Source organism: Conger conger, chromosome 14, assembly GCF_963514075.1.
Source record: "Conger conger chromosome 14, fConCon1.1, whole genome shotgun sequence".
Classification (NCBI taxonomy): Eukaryota; Metazoa; Chordata; class Actinopteri; order Anguilliformes; family Congridae; genus Conger; species Conger conger.
The window spans coordinates 40,963,970-40,989,288 of NC_083773.1; the positions used below are offsets into that span (position 1 = coordinate 40,963,970).

Here is a 25,319-nt window from a genome sequence, read left to right on the forward strand (position 1 = left end):
ACGAGTTGGCACGACTTGAACCCATCACCCAGTTCGACCCACTCGTCTGTGCCGCCATTCGTTTGCACAACCGTGCCGGACAACGCCAGACCGAGAGACGGGTCCCACCTGGCCAGCCGTACTCCAGGCGAGGGTCAAGTCCCCGGCCGGAGGAGAGGCAGACTGAAGGAGTCGAACCCATGGATCTTTCCCGTGCAGGCACGAAAATATCACCTGAGGAACAGACATGTCGGAGAGGGACCGGTTCCTGGTTCTATTGTGGGAAGCTGGGACACGCCCAAGTTCGGTGCACCCTCCGGTCCAAGAAATCTGGCTCATCTGTTGAGGTGAGAGTGCTCAACAGATATGAAGGGTCTGCCAGGAACGACCATCGCCACGCTTACTGCTATGTTGATGCTTCCCGACAGAGCGATCAAGGTTAACACGTTGGTGGATTTCGGAGCTGACGCGAACCTTATTGACGAAGTGATGGTCATGGAACTGGACATTCCTACCCTCCCACTTCCCCACCCCAAGAATGCTCGGTCGTTGGACGGAAAGACGTTCTGCCGCATGACCCACATCACCAAACCCATCCAGCTGATCATTTTTGGGAACCATCATGAGATGATTCAGTTCCGTGTCATCCGGTCCCCTAACCACCAGCTCATTTTGGGATTACCCTGGCTCCAGAGACACAAATCCACCATTGACTGGAGTTCAAGCCAGATTCAAGCCTGGTGTCGTGAGTGTCACCAATCCTGCCTGCGATCCGCTCCTGCACCAGCAGAGGGGGCACCCAACCCACCACAAGTCCCCAAGCCCTCCCTGGAGAAGGTGCCCACCCCTTACCACGACCAAGACACGGTCTTTTCCTAGACTCAGGCACAGACGCTTCCCCCTCATCGACCCTACGACTGCGCCATCAAGCTGCTACCTGGTTCCACACTCCCCTCAAGCCGTCTATACAATGTCTCCAGACCTGAAAGAGAGGCTATGGAGAAATACATCCGGGACTGCCTAGCCAATGGACTGATTCGCCCATCCTCCTCACCCGTGGGCGCCGGATTCTTCTTCGTGCAGAAGAAGGATGGCTCATTGCGTCCCTGCATCGACTTCAGAGAGCTAAACAACATTACAGTAAAAAAAAATACCCTCTGCCATTGATGGACTCTGCTTTCCACCCTCTACACGATGCCACCATCTTCACCAAGTTAGATCTATGCAATGCCTACCACCTGGTTCGTATCCGAGAGGGTGACGAGTGGAAGACCGCGTTCAATACCTCCCTCGGACACTTTGAGTGCCTGGTCATGCCATTCGGCCTCACTAACGCGCTGTGTTCCAGTCGTTCGTCAATCATGTCCTTCGGGACTTACTGGGCCGACACGTATTTGTCTGCCTCGACGACATCCTGATCTACTCCACCAATGTCAAGGAGCATGAGACTCATGTCAGACAAGTCCTTCAGAGACTTTTGGAGAACAAATTATTTGTCAAGGCAGAGAAGTGTGGGAGTTCCTTGGTTTCATTTTGGAGAAGGGACAGATCAGGGCAGATCCCAAGAAGGTTCAGGCGGTCACTGACTGGCCCACGCCTGTTTCTCGAAAACACCTCCAATGCTTCTTGGGATTCGCCAACTTTTACAGAAGATTCATCAGGTCCTACAGTCAGGTTGACGCCCCCCTCACCAAGCATCCACTGCCATGCCATTCTGTTGGGGTCCCGAAGCAGAGGGGGCATTTATCAAGATCAAGAAGCTATTCTCCTCCGCTCATAACCTGGTGCACCCTGACCCCACCCGCCAGTTTGTTGTGGAGACGGATGCATCCGACACTGGGATGGGAGCCGTGCTGTCACAAGTCTCTGCCTCCGACAACCGGTTACACCCATACGCTTTCTTCTCCAAGAAGCTTTCTCCAGCGGAGAGAAACTATGATGTGGGGAACTGAGAACTCAGTCAGTTGTCTGGACAGACCACAAAAACTTGGCATACCTCCAAACAGCTAAAGGACTGAACTCACGCCAAGCTAGATGGGCACTGTTCTTTGGAAGGTTCAACTTTGCCCTCACCTACCGCCCAGGTTCCAAGAATGTTAAGCCAGATGCCCTGTCTTGAGGGTGAGGCACCTGAGAACATCCTCCCGGGTACCTGCACCATCGCGTCAGTGACTTGGAAGATTGAGGCGGTGATCCAGAGGGCTCTACGGGAGGAGCCCGATCCCAGGTCAAATGCCGGAATACGCCTCTACGTCCCATCAGCTGCTCAGACACAGGTGCTGCAATGGGCTCATTCGTCTCCCGTGTCCTGCCATCCCGACATTACCTGCATATTGGTGGCACTTAAGCGGAAGTTCTGGTGGAGCACCATGATCCCCGACACCAGACACTTCATCAAGGCGTACACCACCTGCTCCACCACCTCCCCCCTGCTGGTCTGCTCCAACCTCTGCCCGTGCCCAGCTGACCCTGGAGCTATATTGGGGTGGACTTTGTTACCGGACTTCCCCCTTCCGAAGGTAACACCACCATCCTCACCGTGGTGGACCGATTTAGTAAAGCAGCCCACTTCATCCCCCTACCCGGATTGCCCACTGCCCAAGAGACTGCGGACGTACTTATCAAAGAAGTATTCCGCATACATGGAATTCCCTCAGACATCATATCCGACCATGGTCTACATATTCACTTCACAAGTGTGGAAAGCTTTCTGCCTGGCCCTCGGTGCCACAGCCAGCCTCTCATCCGGCTACCACCCCCAGTCCAATGGGCAAACCGAGAGGGCCAACCAGGATTTGGGAGCCGCGCTATGTTGTGTCTCTGCTAAGAATCTGGCTTCATGGAGCAAGATGCTCACCTGGGTTGAGTACACACACAACACCCTACCCTGTGCTGCCACTGGAAAGTCTCCCTTCGAGATCTCTCTTGGCTACCAACCTCTATTGTTTCCCGACAAAGAAGCCGAGATCGCTGTTCCCTCCCTCACCACAGTATTATCAACCCATCCTCTGTTAAGTTATCACTCCCTGCTTCACTTAAGATTCACCCCACATTCCATGTTTCATGTATCAAGCCTGTATCCTCTCACCCCCTATGTCCCCCTGATCCCCCACCCCCTCCCCCCCGCATCATAGATAAGCACCCTGCTTTCACTGTTAAGAAACTGTTGAACATTCGCAAGAGGGGCCGTGGTGTGCAATATCTGGTTGACTGGGAAGGTTATGGCCCTGAAGAGCGTTCCTGGGTCACCCCCAGTCTCATTCTGGACAAATCGTTGATTACAGACTTCCATCGTGACCACCCTGACACACCCTTAATCCCACACATGAGCTGTGCTGTATGTTTTGAAAAAGGTGGATCCATCAGATTTCTCTGCCTTTCACTTTCAACAAATTCATCATTTATTTGACAGTTTATCTTTGGAAATAATAACCGTGAATTAAATAAAATAAAATAGATAAGTGAGGAGTTTTTGCATTTGATGCTGCTTATGTTCTGGATTCAAAACATTAAATGAGGGCACAAGCTAGATTCAGAAATAATAATCAAATTTTCAGTTCCCTGACAATTGTATTGCAGTTTATTCTGACTGGAAGGTTAACGTATGAAAATATGCTGTCAATCATCTACATGAATAATGATATAATACTCACATGGCCTTCCTGCAGTTCCTGACTACTGGTACCAGTCTCTGACGACCTTCTGTTGATGTGTTGTAGGTCCGAGAGTCAAACTCATCCAGGATCTCCTCTGACATCAGGAACACAAAGGCCAGAGCTGAACATTGGTGGGATTCCAGCTTTTTATCAGAAAGTTTTCCTGATCTCAGGGAATTATGGATTTCCTCCACAAGAGAGTTGTCATTCAGTTCATTCAGACAGTGGAACAGATTGAGGGTCCTCTCTACTGAAGATTCACATTTGATCTTCTCCTTAATGTACTGGACTGTTTTCTTGATGCTCCCTGATCTGCTTTCTGTATGTAGTCTCTGAACGAGTTTTGTTTTCCATCTTCCTCCATCAGATGTTCTTCCTGTTGGTGTCAGTAGTCCTCCTAAGAGGGTCTGAATGCAGTCCAGAGAGAGGCCAAGAAGGAATCTGAGGAAAAGGTCCAGGTGTCCATTCTTACTCTCTAAGGCCTGATCCACTGCACTCCTGTGTAACTGAGACAGCTGCACTAGATCACTGTGAGGACTTGATTCTGCTCCAAGCACATTTCTGTTCTCATTTACACATGAATGAAACACAAACAAGGCGGCCAGATACTCCTGAATGCTCAGATGCACAAAGCAGTAGACCTTCTCCTGATCCAACCCACACTCCTCTTTAAAGATCTCTGTGCACACCCCAGAGTACACTGAAGCTTCACTGACATCAATGCCACTGTCTTTCAGGTCCTCTTCATAGAATATCAGATTGCCCTCTTCCAGCTGCAGAAAAGCCAGCTGCCCCAGTTTCAGAATGATTTCTGTATCTGATGCTGACATCTTTGGGTTTGTTTCATCAGAGCCAAGATACTTCAGATTCTTCACATTAGTCTGAATGAGCAGGAAGTGTGTGTACATTTCAGTCAGAGTTTTGGGCAGATCTCCACTCTTTACTTTACCCAACATTGTCTCCAGAACAGTAGCAGAAATCCAGCAGAAGATTGGTATGTGACACATGATGTAGAGACTCCTGGATGACTGTACGTGTGAGATAATTCTGCTGGCCTTGTTCTGATCTCTGATTCTCTTTCTGAAGTACTCCTCCTTCTGTGTGTCATTGAACCCTCGTATCTCTGTCACCTGGTGGATGCACTCAGGAGGGATCTGATTGGCTGCTGCAGGTCGGGAGGTGATCCAGAGGAGAGCAGAGGGAAGCAGATTCCCCTTAATGAGGTTGGTCAGCAGCACATCCACTGATGATGACTTTGTTATATCACAGCAAATTGTATTGCGTTTGAAACATAGAGGAAGTCGACACTCATCCAGACCATCAAAGATGAACACAACTTTGACTTCATCACCTCCAACACTTTTGATCTCTTTCAGTTGTGGAAAGTAGTGCTGCAGAAGTTGCATCAGACTGAATGCTCTTTTCTTCTTCAGATTCAGATCTCGGAAAGGAAGAGTGAAGATGAAATCAACGTCCTGATTGGCTTTTCCTTCTGCCCAGTCCAGAATGAACTTCTGCACAGAGACAGTTTTCCCAATTCCAGCGATGCCCTTTGTAAGCACAGTTCTGATGTGTTTCTCTTGTCCAGGTGAAGGCTTAAAGATGTCATTGCAAAGGATTTTAGTCTCTTGGGTGGTTTGTCGCTTGGATGCTGTCTCAATCTGTCTGACCTCGTGCTCATTATTGACCCCCCCACTTCCCCCCTCTGTGATGTAGAGCTCTGTATAGATCTCATTGAGGAGGGTTGAGTGGCCCTGCGTTGCTAAACCTTCAAATATGTATTCAAACTTCTTCTTCAGATGAGTTTTCAGCGCCTGCTGGGCTCTTTTAATGGATTCAGCTGGAGAGGAAATATGAGAAACATTATGTTTAAAATAAGATAAACATGTCCCATTCAATAACAGATTAAGAAGGAAAAAAAAAAAGCTAATAATTTTTTTATCTATTCTGCCCTGAATATGAACTCAGGGTCGTCTATCTGATGGGACAGTGCTTTAGTTACTGCACAAACACAGGGCAGTCTCTCTGATGGGACAGTGCTTAGTTACTGCACAAACACAGGGCAATCTGTCTGATGGGACAGTGCTTTAGTTACTGCACAAACGCAGGGCAGTCTGTCTGATGGGACAGTGCTTTAGTTACTGCACAAACTCAGGGAAGTCTGTCTGATGGGACAGTGCTTTAGTTACTGCACAAACTCAGGACAGTCTGTCTGATGGGAGAGTGCTTTAGTTACTGCACAAACTCAGGACAGTCTCTCTGATGGGACAGTGGATTAGTTACTACACAAACTCAGGGCAGTCTGTCTAATGGGACAGTGCTGTAGTTACTGCACAAACTCAGGGCAGTCTGTCTGATGGGACAGTGCTTTAGTTACTGCACAAACTCAGCTCAGGACAGTCTGTCTGATGGGAGAGTGCTTTAGTTACTGCACAAACTCAGGGCAGTCTGTCTGATGGGACAGTGGATTAGTTACTGCACAAACTCAGGGCAGTCTGTCTGATGGGACAGTGCTTTAGTTACAGCACAAACTCAGGGCAGTCTCTCTGATGGGACAGTGGATTAGTTACTGCACAAACTCAGGGCAGTCTCTCTGATGGGACAGTGGATTAGTTACTGCACAAACTCAGGACCATCTGTCTGATGGGACAGTGCTTAGTTTCTGACTTTTGAGCACAATGTTCCTGCATTGAATCCTCTTCAGATACATTTAATCTGCTGGCCCCTGTAATCACTATTTGAGGCTATAATTTCCTTTTTTTTCTAGATGTAAGATTATCAAGGTAAAGCATTGTCATTAAAGTGTGAATTCTATAAATCAGAGCATTGCACTGAGAGATCTGTTTGCTAAACTCATGTCAGTATTCTAATGGACACACAGGAGCAATGAGAGAGAACTTACTGTGCTGCTCTATCTCCAGTGAGTCAGCAAGATCCTCCTGCTTCATGTTCCTCAGGATGTGGTGTTGAGGACCCGGCCCTAGTCCCGCCTGATGAGAGATTGACAGGAGGATGGGTTAGGCAGGAATGCATTGTTAACCCCTCGCACACGCCATTGAGGTGGTAGCAAGAACGCCCGTAAGAGGAAAAATATGCGGTTCAGAGCTAATGAGCAGCCCTAATTGTCAGCAGAGGAGTCTGAAGTCGGGGAACTTAGATTTAGGGTTCTAGAGAGCAAGGCTAAAGGTCCGACTGAGGCCATGCGTAACATGAATGTGTGTGGGCTTGCTCCTACAGGGGAGGAGCATAATGCCTGGTTAAAGCAAAAAGATGAGGAAAACAATATAGATGATGGGGAAATGATAATCTGATAATTTATTGGATAGATTCAAAGGACTGACTGTAGAGGAGTTGGGTGATGAATTACACTCGGCTATTAATTGGATGTCCTTTGTAGATTTCTTAAGGCGCCACAAGAAAGTGCACCTGAAGAATGTATTGAGATGGTGGAAACTCCCTACTGGAGGGGTATATGACGTCAAAGTCAAAGAGAGTCAAGGAGAGACTATGACAGGGAGACAAATAACAGTGATGATTAGTCTCATTAAATAAGTTGCATAAGAGCTAGTGTTTTCCTACGCAGTATAATGGGGACATTTCTTATCAAAACATGTACACTCTTATATAAGTTTCAGGATATATAAGGAGTGAGCTTTTAGACATTAGAAAGCAGAAAGAAGAAAAAAAGCAAAGAAGCAAAGAAGCCTCTCAGGATTTCGCTTAAGAAGATATCTATGGGCTGTTGAAGAAAGAGCAATGCAGAACAACTATAATCAAGCGGGAGTGGTGCGCTCCCTCTGCGCGCCACTCCAGGATATGGATATGGAAAGAGGAGTGACGTACGCGGTGCGGACTCAGCCCAAGAGTTGTGGCAGCGGGACTGATGGCGAAGAGGTGTTCATGCCCATCCCTGAAGCTGGTGAAAGAGTTTAATTGCTTTTACGACATGCTTGGAGCCATGAACTGCACCTGGCGGCCAACAGACGGGACACGGGGTCCCTCCACGCTACAGAACACCTTCCTGCTGGACCCACGCAAGAACCTGAAGCCTCGCCCCCCTAACCTCAGTGTCAGTGAGGAGAGGCACATGCTGCGGCTGCACTGCGAACCCCCCGACGTGTTCGAAGAAATACCAGTGTACATCCCATACAACAGGCACTCGCGGTACGAAGTGCAGGTGAAGGCTGTCACCAAGGACATCTGCGGCATTGGAGCCAGTGACTGGAGCAAAGTCACATCTTTCGAAAGTCTGGGTCCTGATCCTGCCCCAGATTCCCAAACCAATGCAGCTGTTCAAAGAGCTCACCAACAGCAAGGAGGAGGGATCAAATCCCGCAGAAAACGAGATGGCTATATTTAGGGCATGGGTGGTAATTACAATCTATATTACTTGTAAAAGTAGGAAAAGTAGTACATAGAAGTTCAACATTATAAGTTTCCTTTCATTTCTATGTCTTTTATTTTTTAGTAAGATACTATAGAAGGTAGCATTGTTAGGTGATTTAAAGTTATAAGTTTCCTTTCATTTTTATGTCTTTTATTTTTCAGTAAGATACTATATAAGGTAGAAATAAAGTAGAAAAGTTTAGTGGTGTTTGTACCCATTGTATAAATAGGAGTAGTAGCTTTTATATCCGTGAAGGGGGAGCCATAGAATATTAGATGGGCATAATCAAATGAGAGGATGGATATTTGAAGGGTGTACCTTGAATTTAACATCTGGTGGAAAGGTGAATTAGAAAGAGCAAAAGGGGTTATATGAACCTTATGTGAATCAAGTATGTGATTAGCAAACTGAAAGATGATATTTAACCTGTCAGCTGTATAACTCTATTCTTTTGATTATAATAAAGTATATCTGACTATAATCATATGTGAGAAAGGGTCTTTTAGAGGAACACAGTGAATACAGGAAATCATATACCAGATTTGCATCACACCCCTTCACTTTGAGACTGGGCTGGACGTTCAGTAGAACTTACCAGTTCTCCAGGACGTTCGAAGTACTTAAAGGAAAAGAGAGTTCGTCCCCGAGACACCTCCTCGTGGGGTACTGCTTGTGGGAACGTGAGGTCTGAGCTCGGCAAGGGGTCCGTAGCTCACGACAGTGGCGTGTGATCTTCAGAGACCTCTCACTGCCACAGGTCTCCAGCATATTCGCAATGTACAGGACCTCAGCATCCTGCTGCTCTCTCTCTCACTGCATTCTGGGTAATCATGGCTTTGATTACTTTTTTTGAACAATTCCCTCATCTTTATGAACTTCTTAAGCACAGAAAGATCTTCAGACAGAGTCTTAAAGCATTTTGAGCAGTCCTGAATCAGATGGCTCTAAAACTGTTTAAACTTTCCATTCTTCTTCAGCCTCAACAGAGTGCGCAGGAGAGACTGAAATAAACACATAAAGAGGTGTGCTGTATCAGTGTGAAATAAACACATGAAGAGGTGTGCTGTATCAGTTTGAAATAAACTAACAACCATTGCCTTCTGTCTCACATGCTTTTGATGGCCAGAAAAGGGACAGATAATTTGAGACACCAAGCATGCAGCAGTGTCAAATGCTCATATCTGAAGTGCAGCTTTTGTTCCTGTTTGAAGGCTTTGTAGAGATATGAAGTGTGATAAATCATTCATTTGCTCAGAATAGAGTTGCTCTGTGCAATGCATTCAGTAAATGCTGACGGTGAACTAAATGATTCTGGTTTAAAAGGCTCTCTTTGTAGGCTTACTCTGCTGCTGTGATTGAGACCAGCAAAAGGAGTCTGGACTTTCTGTGAGCCACACAGGGCCAGGACCACTGCAGAACTGGATAAGATATTAAGGTGTGTTGTATTGGTGGCACGGATGGTGCAGTGGGTAGCACTGCCGCCTCACAGCAAGGAGGTCCTGGGTTCGAATCCCTGTCAGCCGGGGCCTCTCTGTGCGGAGTTTGCATGTTCTCCCTGTGTTCACGTGGGTTTCCTCCGGGTAATCTGGTTTCCTCCCACAGTCCAAAGACATGCAGGTTAGGCTGATTGGAGAGTCTAAATTGCCCGTGGGTGTGAGTGTGTGAGTGAATGGTGTGTGTGCCCTGCGATGGACTGGTGACCTGTCCAGGGTGTATTCCTGCCTTTCGCCCAATGTATGCTCGGATAAGCTCCAGCCCCCCTGCGACCCTGGTTAAGATAATGGATGGGTTTGTTGTATTGCAGTTGTCTTTTGAGGGCTTACAAAGTAGGAAAATAGCACAAGGACTAGAGCTTCATGTGCACAGCCAAAAGCTTCACCAGCTGTTTCCATTTACAGGAAATACAAAATACCAAGAAATTCTGAAATGTGTGTAAATTTCACACTTCTCACGCAAATTGTTATGCTGATAATATAATTTGTAATTAAAAAATTTACATTGAAGAAGAAGAAAATGCAAAATAGAAGCATTTTCACAAGTAGACGCAGACTCACTATATTTTTGAATTAAATTAACAGTCCAAGGAACTGATTAAGAAATAAGGAAGTTATGAGGAAGAAGATCTCACACCTGTTTATGGGAAGATAATTTCTCTGAACTCTCCTTTTCTAAAGAGCTGGACTCCAATGACTGCGGGATCCTGTGAACAAAACACAGAGACAGAGCTTCCAGTTAAACTCATCCTCTTACTGCAGCTCTAACTCCCAGCACATGGAGACAGAGCTTCCAGTTAAACTCATCCTCTTTCTGCAGCTCTGAATATGAATATGACATAATACACCTCACATATACCTGAAGGGTGCCATTGTTATTTAAATAGAATTTAAGGAAAACACCAACATTTTGGGAAATACACATTTTTTCAAGCTTACCCAGTAGATGAGATGTTCCATTTGATTTTAATTTCTTTGCATTCACTGGTTCAATTTCGATGTTAGCAAAATGTGTTAGCTTAGCATAAAGACTTGAAGCCTATAGGTGTCAGTATTCTACCTCATTACATTACATTACATTATTAGCATTTGGCAGACGCTCTTATCCAGAGCGACGTACAGTTGATTAGACTAAGCAGGAGACAATCCTCCCCTAGAGTAATGCAGGGTTAAGGGCCCAACAGCTGTGTGGATCTTATTGTGGCTACACCGGGATTAGAACCACTGACCTTGCGTGTCCCAGTCATTGACCTTAACCACAACGCTACAGGCCACCCCTAAGTGGCCTGTACCTCCTTCAAAGTGAAGAATACACCATACAACAACTCTGAAGCTGTCTTACTCAGAGCTAACTCGTTCCACATCTGAATTTGACATAATACACCTCACATATACCTGAAGGGTGGCCTTGTCATTTAAATAGAATTTAAAGAAAATTTTTGTGCATGCACTGGCTCAATTTCCATCCATCCATCCATCCATTATCTGAACCCGCTTATCCTGAACAGGGTCGCAGGGGGGCTGGAGCCTATCCCAGCATACATTGGGCGAAAGGCAGGAATACACCCTGGACAGGTCGCCAGTCCATCGCAGGGCACACACACCATTCACTCACACACTCATACCTACGGGCAATTTAGACTCTCCAATCAGCCTAACATGCATGTCTTTGGACTGTGGGAGGAAACCGGAGTACCCGGAGGAAACCCACGCAGACACGGGGAGAACATGCAAGTTTATCTGTTCTGTGTTTGTACGTTGTTTAATAAATATATTTTATTAAACCCCCGTTTTGGAATCACATAGACATGAGAGCCGAGTTAAAGTGGTCTTTCGAAGAACTTCCAACCTTCAGGTTATCGGTATGTTTAATCATTAATATTGGTTAATTATTAATTAAAATACTAAATTTGTGGTTAGATATTTCTGATAACAGTAATTTTATGAGACTGATTACTTTTCGCAGTTATACTGCTACATAACATTAACTGGCGACCCGGTTTCGTAGAGAGTAAAAACGTGATTTCGAGCCCGTGCGACGACCCGTACACCATACAACAACTCTGAAGTGGTATTATTTATACAAGTTTGTATATGTGTATTTGAAATAAACGTGCACGATAAAAAAAAGAAATAAGATATTAGGGTGCCAATAAGTTATTGGCACCCTTAAAGATTATTGTAAATAACACCTACCAAAATTAAACCAGGTATTAAATTCCACTTATTTAAGTTTATCTATATGTTAAGGAACTGTATTGAGTGATTACATCACTTCCTGTTTCACTAGGGTATAAAAATGAGGTAACACACATGCAATATCCCTTTGTCATCCAACACCATGAAGAAAACAAAAGAATTGGCAGTTCAAAAGAGGCAGATGGTCATAGACCTTCATAAACGTGGTAATGGCTACAAGAAAATTCACAAACGATTGAATATACCACTGAGCACTGTCAGAGCAATTATAAAAAAGTTCAAAAGATACGGAACTGTTGAAAATCTCATGGGTAGAGGACGCAACTGCATCTTGCCCCCCAGGATACTGAGGAGAATGGTGAGAGAAGCAACAAAATCCCCAAGGATCACAGTGAAAGAATGGCAGGCCTTGGTGGCATCTTGGGGTCACCAGGTTTCAAAAAGCACCATCAGACGCCACCTCCATAACCACAGCCTCATTGGAAGGGTTGCCAGAAGAAAGCCTTTTCTGACCACAAGACACAGAAGAAAGCGCTTGGAGTTTGCCAAATGTCATTTACATTATGACTGGAACAAGGTTCTCTGGTCAGATGAGACCAAAATTGAACGTTTTGGTCAGATACAGCATCGGTATTGTAACGGACTGAGTTCTGGTTAGTAGCTGTTACTGTTACTTTAAGAGACTGTTGATGACGTTGATGAGGGAGGGATTGTTTTGGGGTCTGGGGGAGGAAGGGGAGGGGCCAGGAGGAAGCGCGAGGGAGACTCGTGTGTTTTGAGCTGGTTGCGAACTGTTCTTGTTTTGGAAATGTGCCTAGTGATTAAGGAGATTAAAGTGCGGTAACGAGAACCCCTCTGTCTGGTATGTGACATGCTACACTGGTGTCAGAAGTGGGATAAATAATAAGAAAGAAAGAGACGAAGCTACGAGGGAAGTACGCCTACACCGCTAACGCTAAGCTAACCTAACGCACTCCAAACCTCCCAAACGGAGTCATGCTGCCCGGCGAGGTGAACAAGATCAAGGAGGAGGAAAACAGCGCGTGGGGTCGATACACGGGTGCCTGGCAGGCGGTGTGAGCAGACACAGTGAGCAGAGCCGACACGAAAGTGCCAAGGAGGCAGAGCGCAGAGAGCGGGTGAGGAGAATGACCGCTCAAATGGCTGCTGAGGCCGGGTTTAAACCGGCTGCCCACAGTATGGACGGACGTGCGGGGCGCAGGGGGCCGCTGGCCGCGGGGAGCGATAACGTCAACGTGGCTCCTCTCTCAGTGAAGACCCCCAGGTACAATGGCAAGGCTGATTGGGAGGCTTTTCATGCACAATTTGAACTGTTATCCCGGGCTAACAATTGGTCCAATGAAGCTAAGGCCCTCCAACTTGCAATGTGCCTTTCTGGGGATGCGCTGTCGAGCCTGCTGTTACTGACCCCCGATGATAGGAGTGACTATGATGCTTTAGTGGGGGCATTAAAGAGGCGATTCGGACAATGTTCAGCAGCCAGCTTGCTCCGCTCCGAGCTGTGCAGTCGGAAGAGGCGGCCCGGGGAACCATTGAGAGACCTCGCCAACGAAGTGGAAGGGCTCGTTCACCGCGCCTATGCTCACATGCCCCCTTCCATCCTGAGTGAATTAGCTCGAGACCACTTCCTGCAGGCACTGCTGCCGAGTGACCTGCGTATCCAGACACTGCTGGCTCATCCTAAGTCTCTCCTGGAGGCATTGGAGTTGGCTTCGGAGAGGGAGATGCTGGGCGCTGGCCCCCCTACCGCTACGTTGGAGGACACACCCAGGGTGAGAGCTGCTGGTGTGTCAGTGAGTGGTGAAGCGGCACCGGCCTGGGTGGTGGAGCTAACACAACTGGTGCGGGCTGCCTCGCTGAGTGGGCAACAGCGGCCATGGACGGGCGCGAGACTCTGCTGGGCATGTGGAAAGCCCGGCCACCTGGCCAGAGAGTGCCCCAACACGGCTGAGAAACCGGGAAACGGGATGGGGAACGCATAACCGGGACGGTGCGACTCCCCGGGGCGGCGTCCCGACCCTGCACAGGCGGGGAGACAACACAACACGAGCAGGTGGGGACATTGCAAACAGGGGAGGGTGAGGGCGGCCAGCAGGTGCAAGTCGTTATGCTGGGCCGGACGGGGACAGGAAACTGCTGGTACGCCCCGGTGACATTTGGGGGGATATGCTGCTCCGCACTGGTTGACACGGGTTCATCAGCCACCCTGGTGAGACCCGACGCGGTGGGGAGCGGGACCACAGTCTTACCCACCACGGTGAGATTACAGACAGTCACTGGGGACCGGGCACCCATGGTGGGGGAGACATTAGAGACTGTGGAGGTGGGGAGGGAGAGACTTCACTGCCCAATATGGGTAGCGGAACTAGAAGACTGCATATTGGGACTGGACGTACTCGAAAAACTGGACTGTGTGATTAGCACCAAGAGGGGGACACTCACATTCCCAGACGGACACGTAGTGCAAATGACTAGACAACCCACCCAGCCGAAACGTTCCCCTGCCCCCACCGTTGCAGTCCTGGCAACCGAGGCAGCGGCCAACACGACTTCCGTCTGCATCCCGGATAGACACCCAATACTGCCCCATACCCCGCCCACCACCACAGAGGCGCAACCGCACCCCACACCCGCTGCACCGACTGGTAGTGGGGGGGGAGAAGACGGAGAGAGGGTCTTGGTCGTGAGGGAGGTGTGGCAGGGGAACTGTGATGGACTGTCTCACGTTGAACAGGGCCTGCTGTGGCAGCTGTTATTAGAGTTTAAGGACAGTTTTTCCCTATCAGAGGATGACGTGGGCCAGACCCACCTAGCCCAACACAGCATCGACACAAGGGATGGCCCGCCCATCAGGATGAGACCCCACCGTCTTCCGATGGCTCGACAGGCAGCGGCGGAGAAGGCATTACAGAACATGCAGCGTGCTGGACTCATTGAACCCTCCACCAGCCCCTGGGCCGCTCCAATCGTCATGGTCCCCAAGAAGACAAAGGACGACTGGCGCTTCTGCGTGGACTTCAGACGCCTCAATGGCGTGACCAAAAGGGACGCCTACCCCTTTCCACGAGTCGACGAGTCCCTCGATGCGGTGGCAGGGTCCTCCTGGTTCACGTCGTTGGATCTACGCAGCGGATATTGGCAGGTCCCCCTCACCCCCGATGCCAGACCCAAAACCGCCTTCGTCACACACGGGGGCCTGTGGCAGTTCAAAGTTCTTCCCTTCGGCCTCTGCAATGCACCCGCCACGTTTGAGAGGCTGATGGACAACGTGCTCGCTGGGATCCCCCGTCAGGAGTGTGTCGTATATCTAGATGACATCCTGGCCCATGGAGACTCATTTGAGACGGCCCTCAGGGTGCTCAGACGCGTACTGGAGAGGGTGACTGCAGCGGGTCTGAAGTTAAACCCCCAGAAATGCCGCTTCATGAGACGGGAGGTCGGATTTCTGGGGCACAAGCTGGGTTCTGGCGGCATCGGCACCACGCATGAAAAGGTGCAGGCGGTGGAAGACTGGCCCACCCCCAGCTCCGGTTCCGAAGTGAAAAGTTTCACAGGACTAGCCTCCTACTACAGGAGATTTGTGAGGGACTTCTCCACAATAGCCGCACCCCTGTTCCAGCTGCAACGGCCCAGGGAGAAGTTCATCTGGACAGACGACTGCCAGAGAGCATTCACCTAGCTGAAGAAGGCCCTCTTGGAGGCCCCCGTCCTCACCCCCCCCGACCCCACCCTGCCCTTCATACTCGACACGGACGCCAGCAATGTCGGCGTGGGGGCAGTGCTGTCGCAGGTGACCTCGGAGGGGGAGAAGGTGGTGGCGTACTACAGCGGATCACTCAATAAGCACGAACGCCGCTACTGCGTCACCAGGCGGGAACTGCTCGCCGTGGTCATGGCTTTCGAACACTTCAAGTATTACCTCGGGGGCCTCCACTTCACAGTCAGGAGTGACCACTCCGCCTTGCAGTGGCTCATGACCTTCAGAGAGCCAGAGGGTCAGTTGGCACGCTGGATCGAGGAACTACAGGCGTACGACTGCAACGTGATCCACCGTGCGGGTAGACAGCATGGGAACGCGGACGCGCTTTCCCGCCGGCCCTGCGCCGCTGACGGCTGTCGCTACTGTGAAAGAAGAGAGGTGCGGGAGGAGGAGCAGCTGCGACAAGGAGTGAGATGTGCAACAGCGGCCCTAACAGCTATCGACACTGGAGAGTGGAGACGCAAACAGGAAGAGGACGCTGACATCAGACCCGTGCTCACGTGGGTAGCGGCACAACACCAACCCCGGTTGGAAGAAATCGGCCTGTGTTCAAGGGCTACAAAGGGACTGTGGAGTATGTTTCCTAACCTGCGTCTGTGTGACGGGGTACTGCAGAGGGGGTGAGAAGACGCGGCCACAGGGGAGACGCTGTGGCAGGTGGTCGTGCCCAGGGCCCTGCGGGAAACGGTGCTACAATCAGTCCACGGAGCCCCTGGATCTGGTCATTTCGGGGTCAGCAAAACGCTCCGCCGCCTTCGTCAGGGGTTCTACTGGGGCCAACATGGGCGGGACGTGGGGGACTACTGCCGCCGCTGTGACAGCTGCACAGCACGTAAAGGCCCCACGGGCACATCTCACTGCCAACTCCAGCAGTTTCCGACAGGCTGTCCCATGGAGAGAGTGGGGATTGACGTGCTTGGGCCGTTTCCTTGCTCAGAGAAAGGTAACCGCTACATCCTCACTGCCATGGATTACTTCACGAAGTGGCCGGAGGCGTACTGCCTGCCGGACCAAGAAGCAGAGACGATAGTAGATGCGCTGGTGGAGGGGATGTTCAGCAGACTGGGGGTCCCGGAGGTCATTCACACTGACCAAGGCAGAAACATTGAATCCCGCGTGTTTGCGGCCATGTGCGAAAAGCTTGGCTCCCACAAGACTCGCACCACACCCCTCCACCCGCAAAGCGACGGACTAGTCAAAAGATTTAACCGCACGCTGGGACAGCAACTGGCCATAGTGGCGGCTAAACACCAGCGAGACTGGGACGCGCATGTCCCCCTGGTGTTGATGGCGTCGCAAGACTCCACCTCCTGCTCCCCCGCCCTTCTCATGCTTGGCAGGGAGGACCCCGGCTGAGATGATGTTGGGCAGGCCGCCCGACCTCCCGGCGGACCCCCCGGGGCTTGAATATGCCCGGAAACTGCAGGATCGATTGGAGTGTGCCCACGAGTTCGCCAGAAATCAGCTACGGAGCGCAGGGGCGAGACAGAAGAGAAATTACGACGTGCACACCAAAGGGCAGCATTTCACGGCCGGGGAGCTGGTCTGGGTTTACAACCCCCAGAGAAAGAAAGGCAGGTGCCCCAAACTGGACAGCAAGTGGATGGGGCCCTGCAGGGTCCTCGAGAGACTGGGCGAAGTCGTGTACAGGGTCCAGCTGCCGGCAAGAGGTAGGAGAGTCGCCCTGCATCGAGATAGACTGGCCCCCTACCGGGGCACGGGCACCCCCCCAGGAGAAGGGGGTGAACGGCGCGGTAACCGGGTTGACAACCCGACTCCCCCCCACCCTGCCCCGCCCAATTCCCCCCCCCCCCCCGATGGACTATCACCCCCCCGCCCCACCCCACCCAACTCCTCCCCTGATGGACTGTCACCCCCCCACCCCTCCCCACCCAAATTCCCCCCCAATGGACTGTCGCCCACCCACCCCTCCCCGCCCAGGCGGGCCAGGAGGAGAGTAAGACCTCCAAGATACCTGAGAGACTTTGAGTGGTCACTCGGGGCGAGTGACTTTGTGGGGGGGAGGTAGTGTAACGGACTGAGTTCTGGTTAGTAGCTGTTACTGTTACTTTAAGAGACTGTTGATGACGTTGATGAGGGAGGGATTGTTTTGGGGTCTGGGGGAGGAAGGGGAGGGGCCAGGAGGAAGCCCGAGGGAGACTTGTGTGTTTTGAGCTGGTTGCGAACTGTTCTTGTTTTGGAAATGTGCCTAGTGATTAAGTAGATTAAAGTGCGGTAACGAGAACCCCACTGTCTGGTATGTGACATGCTACAGTATGTTTGGCATAGGAACAGAGATGCGTACAAGGAGAAGGACCTCATACCCACAGTGAAATATAGTGGTGGGTCAGTCATGTTTTGGGGCTGTTTTAATTCCAGAGGTCCTGGGGCACTGGTTAGGATTGACAGCATAATGAATTCCAGCAAGTATCAGGCAATTTTGGCTGAAAATCTGGTTCCCTCTGCCAGAAGTCTGGGACTTGGTCGTAGGTGGACTTTCCAACAAGACAATGACCCAAAACACACCTCAAGATCCACACAGAAATCCTTCTGTGACAACAAAATCAACGTTCTGCAATGGCCACCTCAGTCACCAGACCTCAATCCAATCGAAAACCTGTGGGCTGAGTTGAAGAGGTCAGTTGATAAGCACAAACCCAAGAACGTGAAGGATCTTGAAAGGATATGCATGAGGAATGGTCCAAAATCCCTCCAAATGTGTTCCTTAATCTTGTCAAAAATTACAGGAACAGACTCCATGCTGTTATCCTTGCCAGAGGTGGTTGCACTAAGTACTAGGTGAAGGGTGCCAATAATTCTGAAACCTTGATTCTGTTGAAATTTATTTTTTATTAAATGATTGTTATGATTTTGGTTGTTTCCATTGAAACATTAATAAAGTACAGTATTTGGCACATGTTGGTGTATTACCTTTCTCTATAATTATATAATTCTTTTTTTTTCAAGCCTTGTTTGTGCATTGCTGGTGAGGGGTGCCAATAATTCTTGAGCCCACTGTACATGCACAAATATAAAAGTAAAAAAGATAGAAGTTGTTTTCGGAGAAGGTCTACCTAAAACTACCCTCAAAAGGTGCACAGATCACCGTGTTCAACCAGCAAAAGACGGAAGACGATACATATGTGTTCAGCGGTTACAGTTCCAACCGTCTAACTTCTCCAAGAACAACGTCTCTCGTTAAATTTTTAACCCGCATGTGTATTTCAAATATACAAGATACCTCATGTAAATAAGACAGCTTCAGAGTTGCTGTGATGTGTATTTCTTCACTTTGAAGGAGGTAGGCTCCTGACATATATAGGCTTCAAGTCTTTATGCTAAGCTAACACTTATGCTAACATGGAAACCGAGCCAGTGAATGCACAAAAATGAAAATCAAATCGAACATCTCGTCTAAGTCTGGGTAAGTCTGAAAAAAGGTATATTTCCCAAAATATAGTTGTTTTCCTTTAACAATTGTGTCGATTTGAACCGATTTAATTACCTTTGATCACCTGTGAACTCTCCTCGGAAGTTCTTTGGTTCAGTCATTGAATGATCACTCTTCATAGAAAGACAGCTGGGCACAGGTGACCCTGCTCTTTCGACCTGGACCCTGTGAACAAAACAGAGACAGAGCTTCCAGTTAAACTCATCCTCTTTCTGTAGCTCGTTCCACATCTGAATATGACATAATACACCTCACATATACCTGAAGGGTGCCATTGTCATTTAAATAGAATTTAAAGAAAACACCAACATTTTGGAAAATACAAATTTTTTACAACTTATCCAGTCGACGAGATGTTCGATTTGATTTTAATTTTTGTGCATTCACTGGCTCAATTTCCATGTTAGAAAAATGTGTTAGTTTAGGATTATTGACTTGAAGAGGACGTTCTCTGCCTTGGTCTTGACCTCGGCTTGTACCTTGGTCTGCCAGCTCGATGATTCTTTGGCGACATTAGTTTCATGAGTTGGTCTCGCACCATTTCTCACTACTCACAAGAGAGGCCGTGTGAAGGCTGTCGTCTTCTCCCCCTGCCTGCTGCGCCAACACCAGCAGGCAAGCTCCAGGGAAGAAATGGACACAACATCAACAACCCTACTGCAGAAGCTGGACGACACCCGAAGGGCCAGGTGGACTGAAGTAGTGGAAACTATCGACTTCACGCACTCAAGCCGGAAGGCGTGGCAGACCATCAACCTGCTCTCAGGGAGAAAAACTACCCCCCGCAGGTGTCCAGTGACAGCAGATGCCATTGCTTCCCAGCTCCTGAAAAATGGTCGCTTCCCTGATGCTGACAGAAACGTCACACGATTGACCTCGTGTGAGGTATCGTCTCTCTCCAGGGCAGCCAGCGTCGATGCTAACCTCTCAGGAGACTTCACAGTAGCCAATCTAAGTGCAGCAATCAACAAACTGAAGCCGGGCAAGTCATCAGGTCGAGACAATATCCACCCAGAGTTTGTCATACACCAAAGTGAAAGAACATCTTACTAGCTATGCTCGTTCTTCTCATCATGCTTCCGGAGGTCCAAGCTCCCAAAGACCTGGCGCCGTGCTTCCGTCATAGCCTTGCCAAAGCCGAACAAACCCGCCGAAGACCCGAAGTCCTACAGGCCCATCTCTCTGCTCTGTGTCCCATATAAGATCCTGGAGAGGCTGATTCACAGCCGCATCGAGCCAGTGGTGGACCCACAACTCCCACCGGAACAAGCCGGCTTCCGCCGAGGCAGGTCAACAATGGATCAGGTAACGCTACTCACTCAGGACATCGAGGACAGCTTTCAGGATAACGAAAAAGCTGGAGTAGTATTCCTGGACCTGATAGCCGCCTATGACACCGTGTGGCACCGTGGACTACATCTGAAACTGTTGAGGACAATCCCAGACCAGCACATGGTGAGGTTCATCATGGAGATGCTATCGAACCGTAGCTTCATCCTACAGACCAGCGATGGCCAGACCAGCAGGCTCAGAAAGTTGAAGAATGGTGTCCCGCAAGGCTCCGTCCTCTCACCAATGTTGTTCAACATATACATTCACGACCTGCCGGATACAACATCTACCAAGTATGGCTATGCGGACGACTTGGCCATCATGCTTCGACGCCCAACATGGAAGGCGATGGAAGATGGCCTCAACCGAGACATGGGCATCCTGGCAGACTACTTCCAGAAGTGGCACCTTCAGCTCAGCAGTGTCTGCAGCTTACCACCTTAACAATTGGGAAGCAAGAAGGGAACTGGACGTGCATGTTGGCAACAACCGCCTGGAGTTCCAGCAAGCCCCCAAGTACCTTGACGTATGCTTGGACCAGACACTGTCCTACAAGCAACACCTGGATGAAGTGAAGGCCAAGACAACAGCAAGGGTCTCGCTCATCCGCCGCCTGGTGGGTTCGACTTGGGGAGCTTCCCCCCAGACCCTACGCATATCCACGCAAGCCCTGGTCTTACCCGTAGCAGAATACTGCGCCCCAGCCTGGAGCAGAAGTCCACATGTGAACAAGGTAGATACTGTCATCAACAGCGCCCTCCGTATAGTTACTAGTTGTCTGAAACCCACCCCTGTGTCCTACCTGCCAGTCCTAGCTGGAATCGCCCCAGCCAGTCTCTGACGGGATGCGGCTACCCTCGCCCTGGCAAGAAAAGCCCAGAAGCACGACTGGCACATCCTACACAAAGCCACAACAACACCGGCACCACCATGCAGGCTTAAGTCTCGCCATCCCTACAACAAGGCAGCACAAGAGATGCTACAGTCTATCCCTGAGGACTTGTCCAGAGACGCCCGGCTGGCAGCATCCTGGAAACAGACATGGGAGACGGCTGGGCCCTCTCGCATTCAACGATACATCCAGGACCCAGGAGGCGGTGTAAAAGGAGAAGACATGCCACGCCATCTATGGACCTCACTGAACCGTCTGCGCTCTGGCGTCGGACGCTTCAAGTCATCTCTGAAGAAGTGGGGCCTATCGGACAGTGCGGCATGTGAGTGTGGCGAGCCTGAACAGACTGCCGAGCACATAATCACTGGCTGCCCCCTATACAGCCCACCCTCAGAAGCTGGCCTTTTCGACTTAGGACCGGAGACGAGGGCGTGGCTGCATGACACTGAGTTGGCCATCTGACGATATACGAAAGAAGAAGATTGACTTGAAGCCTATAGGTGTCAGTAGTCTGCCTCATTCGAAGTGAAGAATACACCATACAGCAACTCTGAAGCTGTCTTATTTACACAAGCAATCATGTGTATTTGAAATATACAGTGGGCTCAAAAATTATTGGCACCCCTGACAGAAAATGAACAAACAATACACAAAAAAATTCTAAACAATATATTTATAGACAAACTCGAAATACCAACATGTGATAAATACTGTGCTATATTAATGTTTCAATGGAACCAACAAAAATCATTTACTGATTTAATTAAAAATCTATTTCCTCCAAATCAACGTTTCACAATTATTGGCACCCTTAAATATTATTGTAAATAACACCTACCAAAATTAAACCAGGTATTAAATTCCACTTATTTAAGTTTATCTATATGTTAAGGAACTGTATTGAGTGATTACATCACTTCCTGTTTCACTAGGGTATAAAAATGAGGTAACACACATGCAATATCCCTTTGTCATCCAACACCATGAAGAAAACAAAAGAATTGGCAGTTCAAAAGAGGCAGATGGTCATAGACCTTCATAAACGTGGTAATGGCTACAAGAAAATTCACAAACGATTGAATATACCACTGAGCACTGTCAGAGCAATTATAAAAAAGTTCAAAAGATACGGAACTGTTGAAAATCTCATGGGTAGAGGACGCAACTGCATCTTGCCCCCCAGGATACTGAGGAGAATGGTGAGAGAAGCAACAAAATCCCCAAGGATCACAGTGAAAGAATGGCAGGCCTTGGTGGCATCTTGGGGTCACCAGATTTCAAAAAGCACCATCAGACGCCACCTCCATAACCACAGCCTCATTGGAAGGGTTGCCAGAAGAAAGCCTTTTCTGACCACAAGACACAGAAGAAAGCGCTTGGATTTTGCCAAACGTCATTTACATTATGACTGGAACAAGGTTCTCTGGTCAGATGAGACCAAAATTGAACGTTTTGGTCAGATACAGCATCGGTATGTTTGGCGTAGGAACAGAGATGCGTACAAGGAGAAGGACCTCATACCCACAGTGAAATATGGTGGTGGGTCAGTCATGTTTTGGGGCTGTTTTAATTCCAGAGGTCCTGGGGCACTGGTTAGGATTGACGGCATAATGAATTCCAGCAAGTATCAGGCAATTTTGGCTGAAAATCTGGTTCCCTCTGCCAGAAGTCTGGGACTTGGTCGTAGGTGGACTTTCCAACAAGACAATGACTCAAAACACACCTCAAGATCCACACAGAAATCCTTCTGTGACAACAAAATCAATGTTCTGCAATGGCCACCTCACTCACCAGACCTCAATCCAATCGAAAACCTGTGGGCTGAGTTGAAGAGGTCAGTTGATAAGCACAAACCCAAGAACGTGAAGGATCTTGAAAGGATATGCAAAGAGGAATGGTCCAAAATCCCTCCAAATGTGTTCCTTAATCTTGTCAAAAATTATAGGAACAGACTCCATGCTGTTATCCTTGCCAGAGGTGGTTGCACTAAGTACTAGGTGAAGGGTGCCAATAATTCTGAAACCTTGATTTTGTTGAAATTTATTTTTTATTAAATGATTGTTATGACTTTGGTTGTTTCCATTGAAACATTAATAAAGTACAGTATTTGGCACATGTTGGTGTATTACCTTTCTCTATAATTATATTATTCTTTTTTTTTTAAGCCTTGTTTGTGGGGTGCCAATAATTCTTGAGCCCACTGTACGTGCACAAAAATAAAAGTAAAAAAGATAGAAGTTGTCTTCGGAGAAGGTCTACCTAAAACTACCCTCAAAAGGTGCACAGATCACCGTGTTCAACCAGCAAAAGACGGAAGAGGATACATGTGTGTTCAGCGGTTACAGTTCCAAACGTCTAACTTCTCCAAGAATAACGTCTCTCGTTAAATTTTTTAACCCGCACGTGTATTTCAAATATACAAGATACCTCATGTAAATAAGACAGCTTCAGAGTTGCTGTGATGTGTATTTCTGCACTTTGAAGGAGGTAGGCTCCTGACATCTATAGGCTTCAAGTCTTTATGCTAAGCTAACACTTATGCTAACATGGAAACCGAGCCAGTGAATGCACAAAAATGAAAATCAAATCGAACATCTCGTCTAAGTCTGGGTAAGTCTGAAAAAAGGTATATTTCCCAAAATATAGTTGTTTTCCTTTAACAATTGTGTCGATTTGAACCGATTTAATTACCTTTGATCACCTGTGAACTCTCCTCGGAAGTTCTTTGGTTCAGTCATTGAATGATCACTCTTCATAGAAAGACAGCTGGGCACAGGTGACCCTGCTCTTTCGACCTGGACCCTGTGAACAAAACAGAGACAGAGCTTCCAGTTAAACTCATCCTCTTTCTGTAGCTCGTTCCACATCTGAATATGACATAATACACCTCACATATACCTGAAGGGTGCCATTGTCATTTAAATAGAATTTAAAGAAAACACCAACATTTTGGAAAATACACATTTTTTACAACTTATCCAGTAGACGAGATGTTCGATTTGATTTAAATTTTTGTGCATTCACTGGCTCAATTTCCATGTTAGCAAAATGTGTTAGCTTAGGATTATTGACTTGAAGCCTATAGGTGTCAGTAGTCTGCCTCCTTCGAAGTGAAGAATACATCATACAGCAACTCTGAAGCTGTCTTATTTACACAAGCAATCATGTGTATTTGAAATATACAGTGGGCTCAAAATTATTGGCACCCCTGACAGAAAATGAACAAACAATACACAAAAAAACTCTAAACAATATATTTCCAGACAAACTCGAAATACCAACATGTGATAAATACTGTGCTATATTAATGTTTCAATGGAACCAACAAAAATCATTTACTGATTTAATTAAAAATCTATTTCCTCCAAATCAACGTTTCACAATTATTGGCACCCTTAAATATTATTGTAAATAACACCTACCAAAATTAAACCAGGTATTAAATTCCACTTATTTAAGTTTATCTATATGCTAAGGAACTGTATTGAGTGATTACACCACTTCCTGTTTCACTAGGGTATAAAAATGAGGTAACACACATGCAATATCCCTTTGTCATCCAACACCATGAAGAAAACAAAAGAATTGGCAGTTCAAAAGAGGCAGATGGTCATAGACCTTCATAAACGTGGTAATGGCTACAAGAAAATTCACAAACGATTGAATATACCACTGAGCACTGTCAGAGCAATTATAAAAAAGTTCAAAAGATACGGAACTGTTGAAAATCTCATGGGTAGAGGACGCAACTGCATCTTGCCCCCCAGGATACTGAGGAGAATGGTGAGAGAAGCAACAAAATCCCCAAGGATCACAGTGAAATAATTGCAGGCCTTGGTGGCATCTTGGGGTCACCAGGTTTCAAAAAGCACCATCAGACGCCACCTCCATAACCACAGCCTCATTGGAAGGGTTGCCAGAAGAAAGCCTTTTCTGACCACAAGACACAGAAGAAAGCGCTTGGAGTTTGCCAAACGTCATTTACATTATGACTGGAACAAGGTTCTCTGGTCAGATGAGACCAAAATTGAACGTTTTGGTCAGATACAGCATCGGTATGTTTGGCGTAGGAACAGAGATGCGTACAAGGAGAAGGACCTCATACCCACAGTGAAATATGGTGGTGGGTCAGTCATGTTTTGGGGCTGT

At 48.1% G+C, this 25,319-nt stretch overlaps 1 protein-coding gene across 3 annotated transcripts in view; it reads right to left on the reverse strand.

Annotated features, from left to right (window-relative positions):
* The window catches only part of LOC133109714 (NACHT, LRR and PYD domains-containing protein 3-like), a 50,156-nt gene that overhangs the window by 16,931 nt on the left and 7,906 nt on the right, over positions 1-25,319 (reverse strand). For 2 of the 3 annotated variants that reach the window (XM_061219221.1, XM_061219223.1), the window contains exons 5-9: positions 23,862-23,972; positions 19,001-19,111; positions 10,153-10,222; positions 6,538-6,625; positions 3,633-5,475 (exon numbers count right to left, since the gene is read on the reverse strand). In XM_061219221.1, the coding sequence (XP_061075205.1) occupies positions 3,633-5,475; positions 6,538-6,625; positions 10,153-10,222; positions 19,001-19,111; positions 23,862-23,972 (2,223 nt within the window). Of the gene's footprint in view, positions 1-3,632; positions 5,476-6,537; positions 6,626-8,617; positions 8,970-10,152; positions 10,223-19,000; positions 19,112-23,861; positions 23,973-25,319 lie in introns of those variants that run through there. The other variant, XM_061219222.1, reaches the window with a different exon arrangement.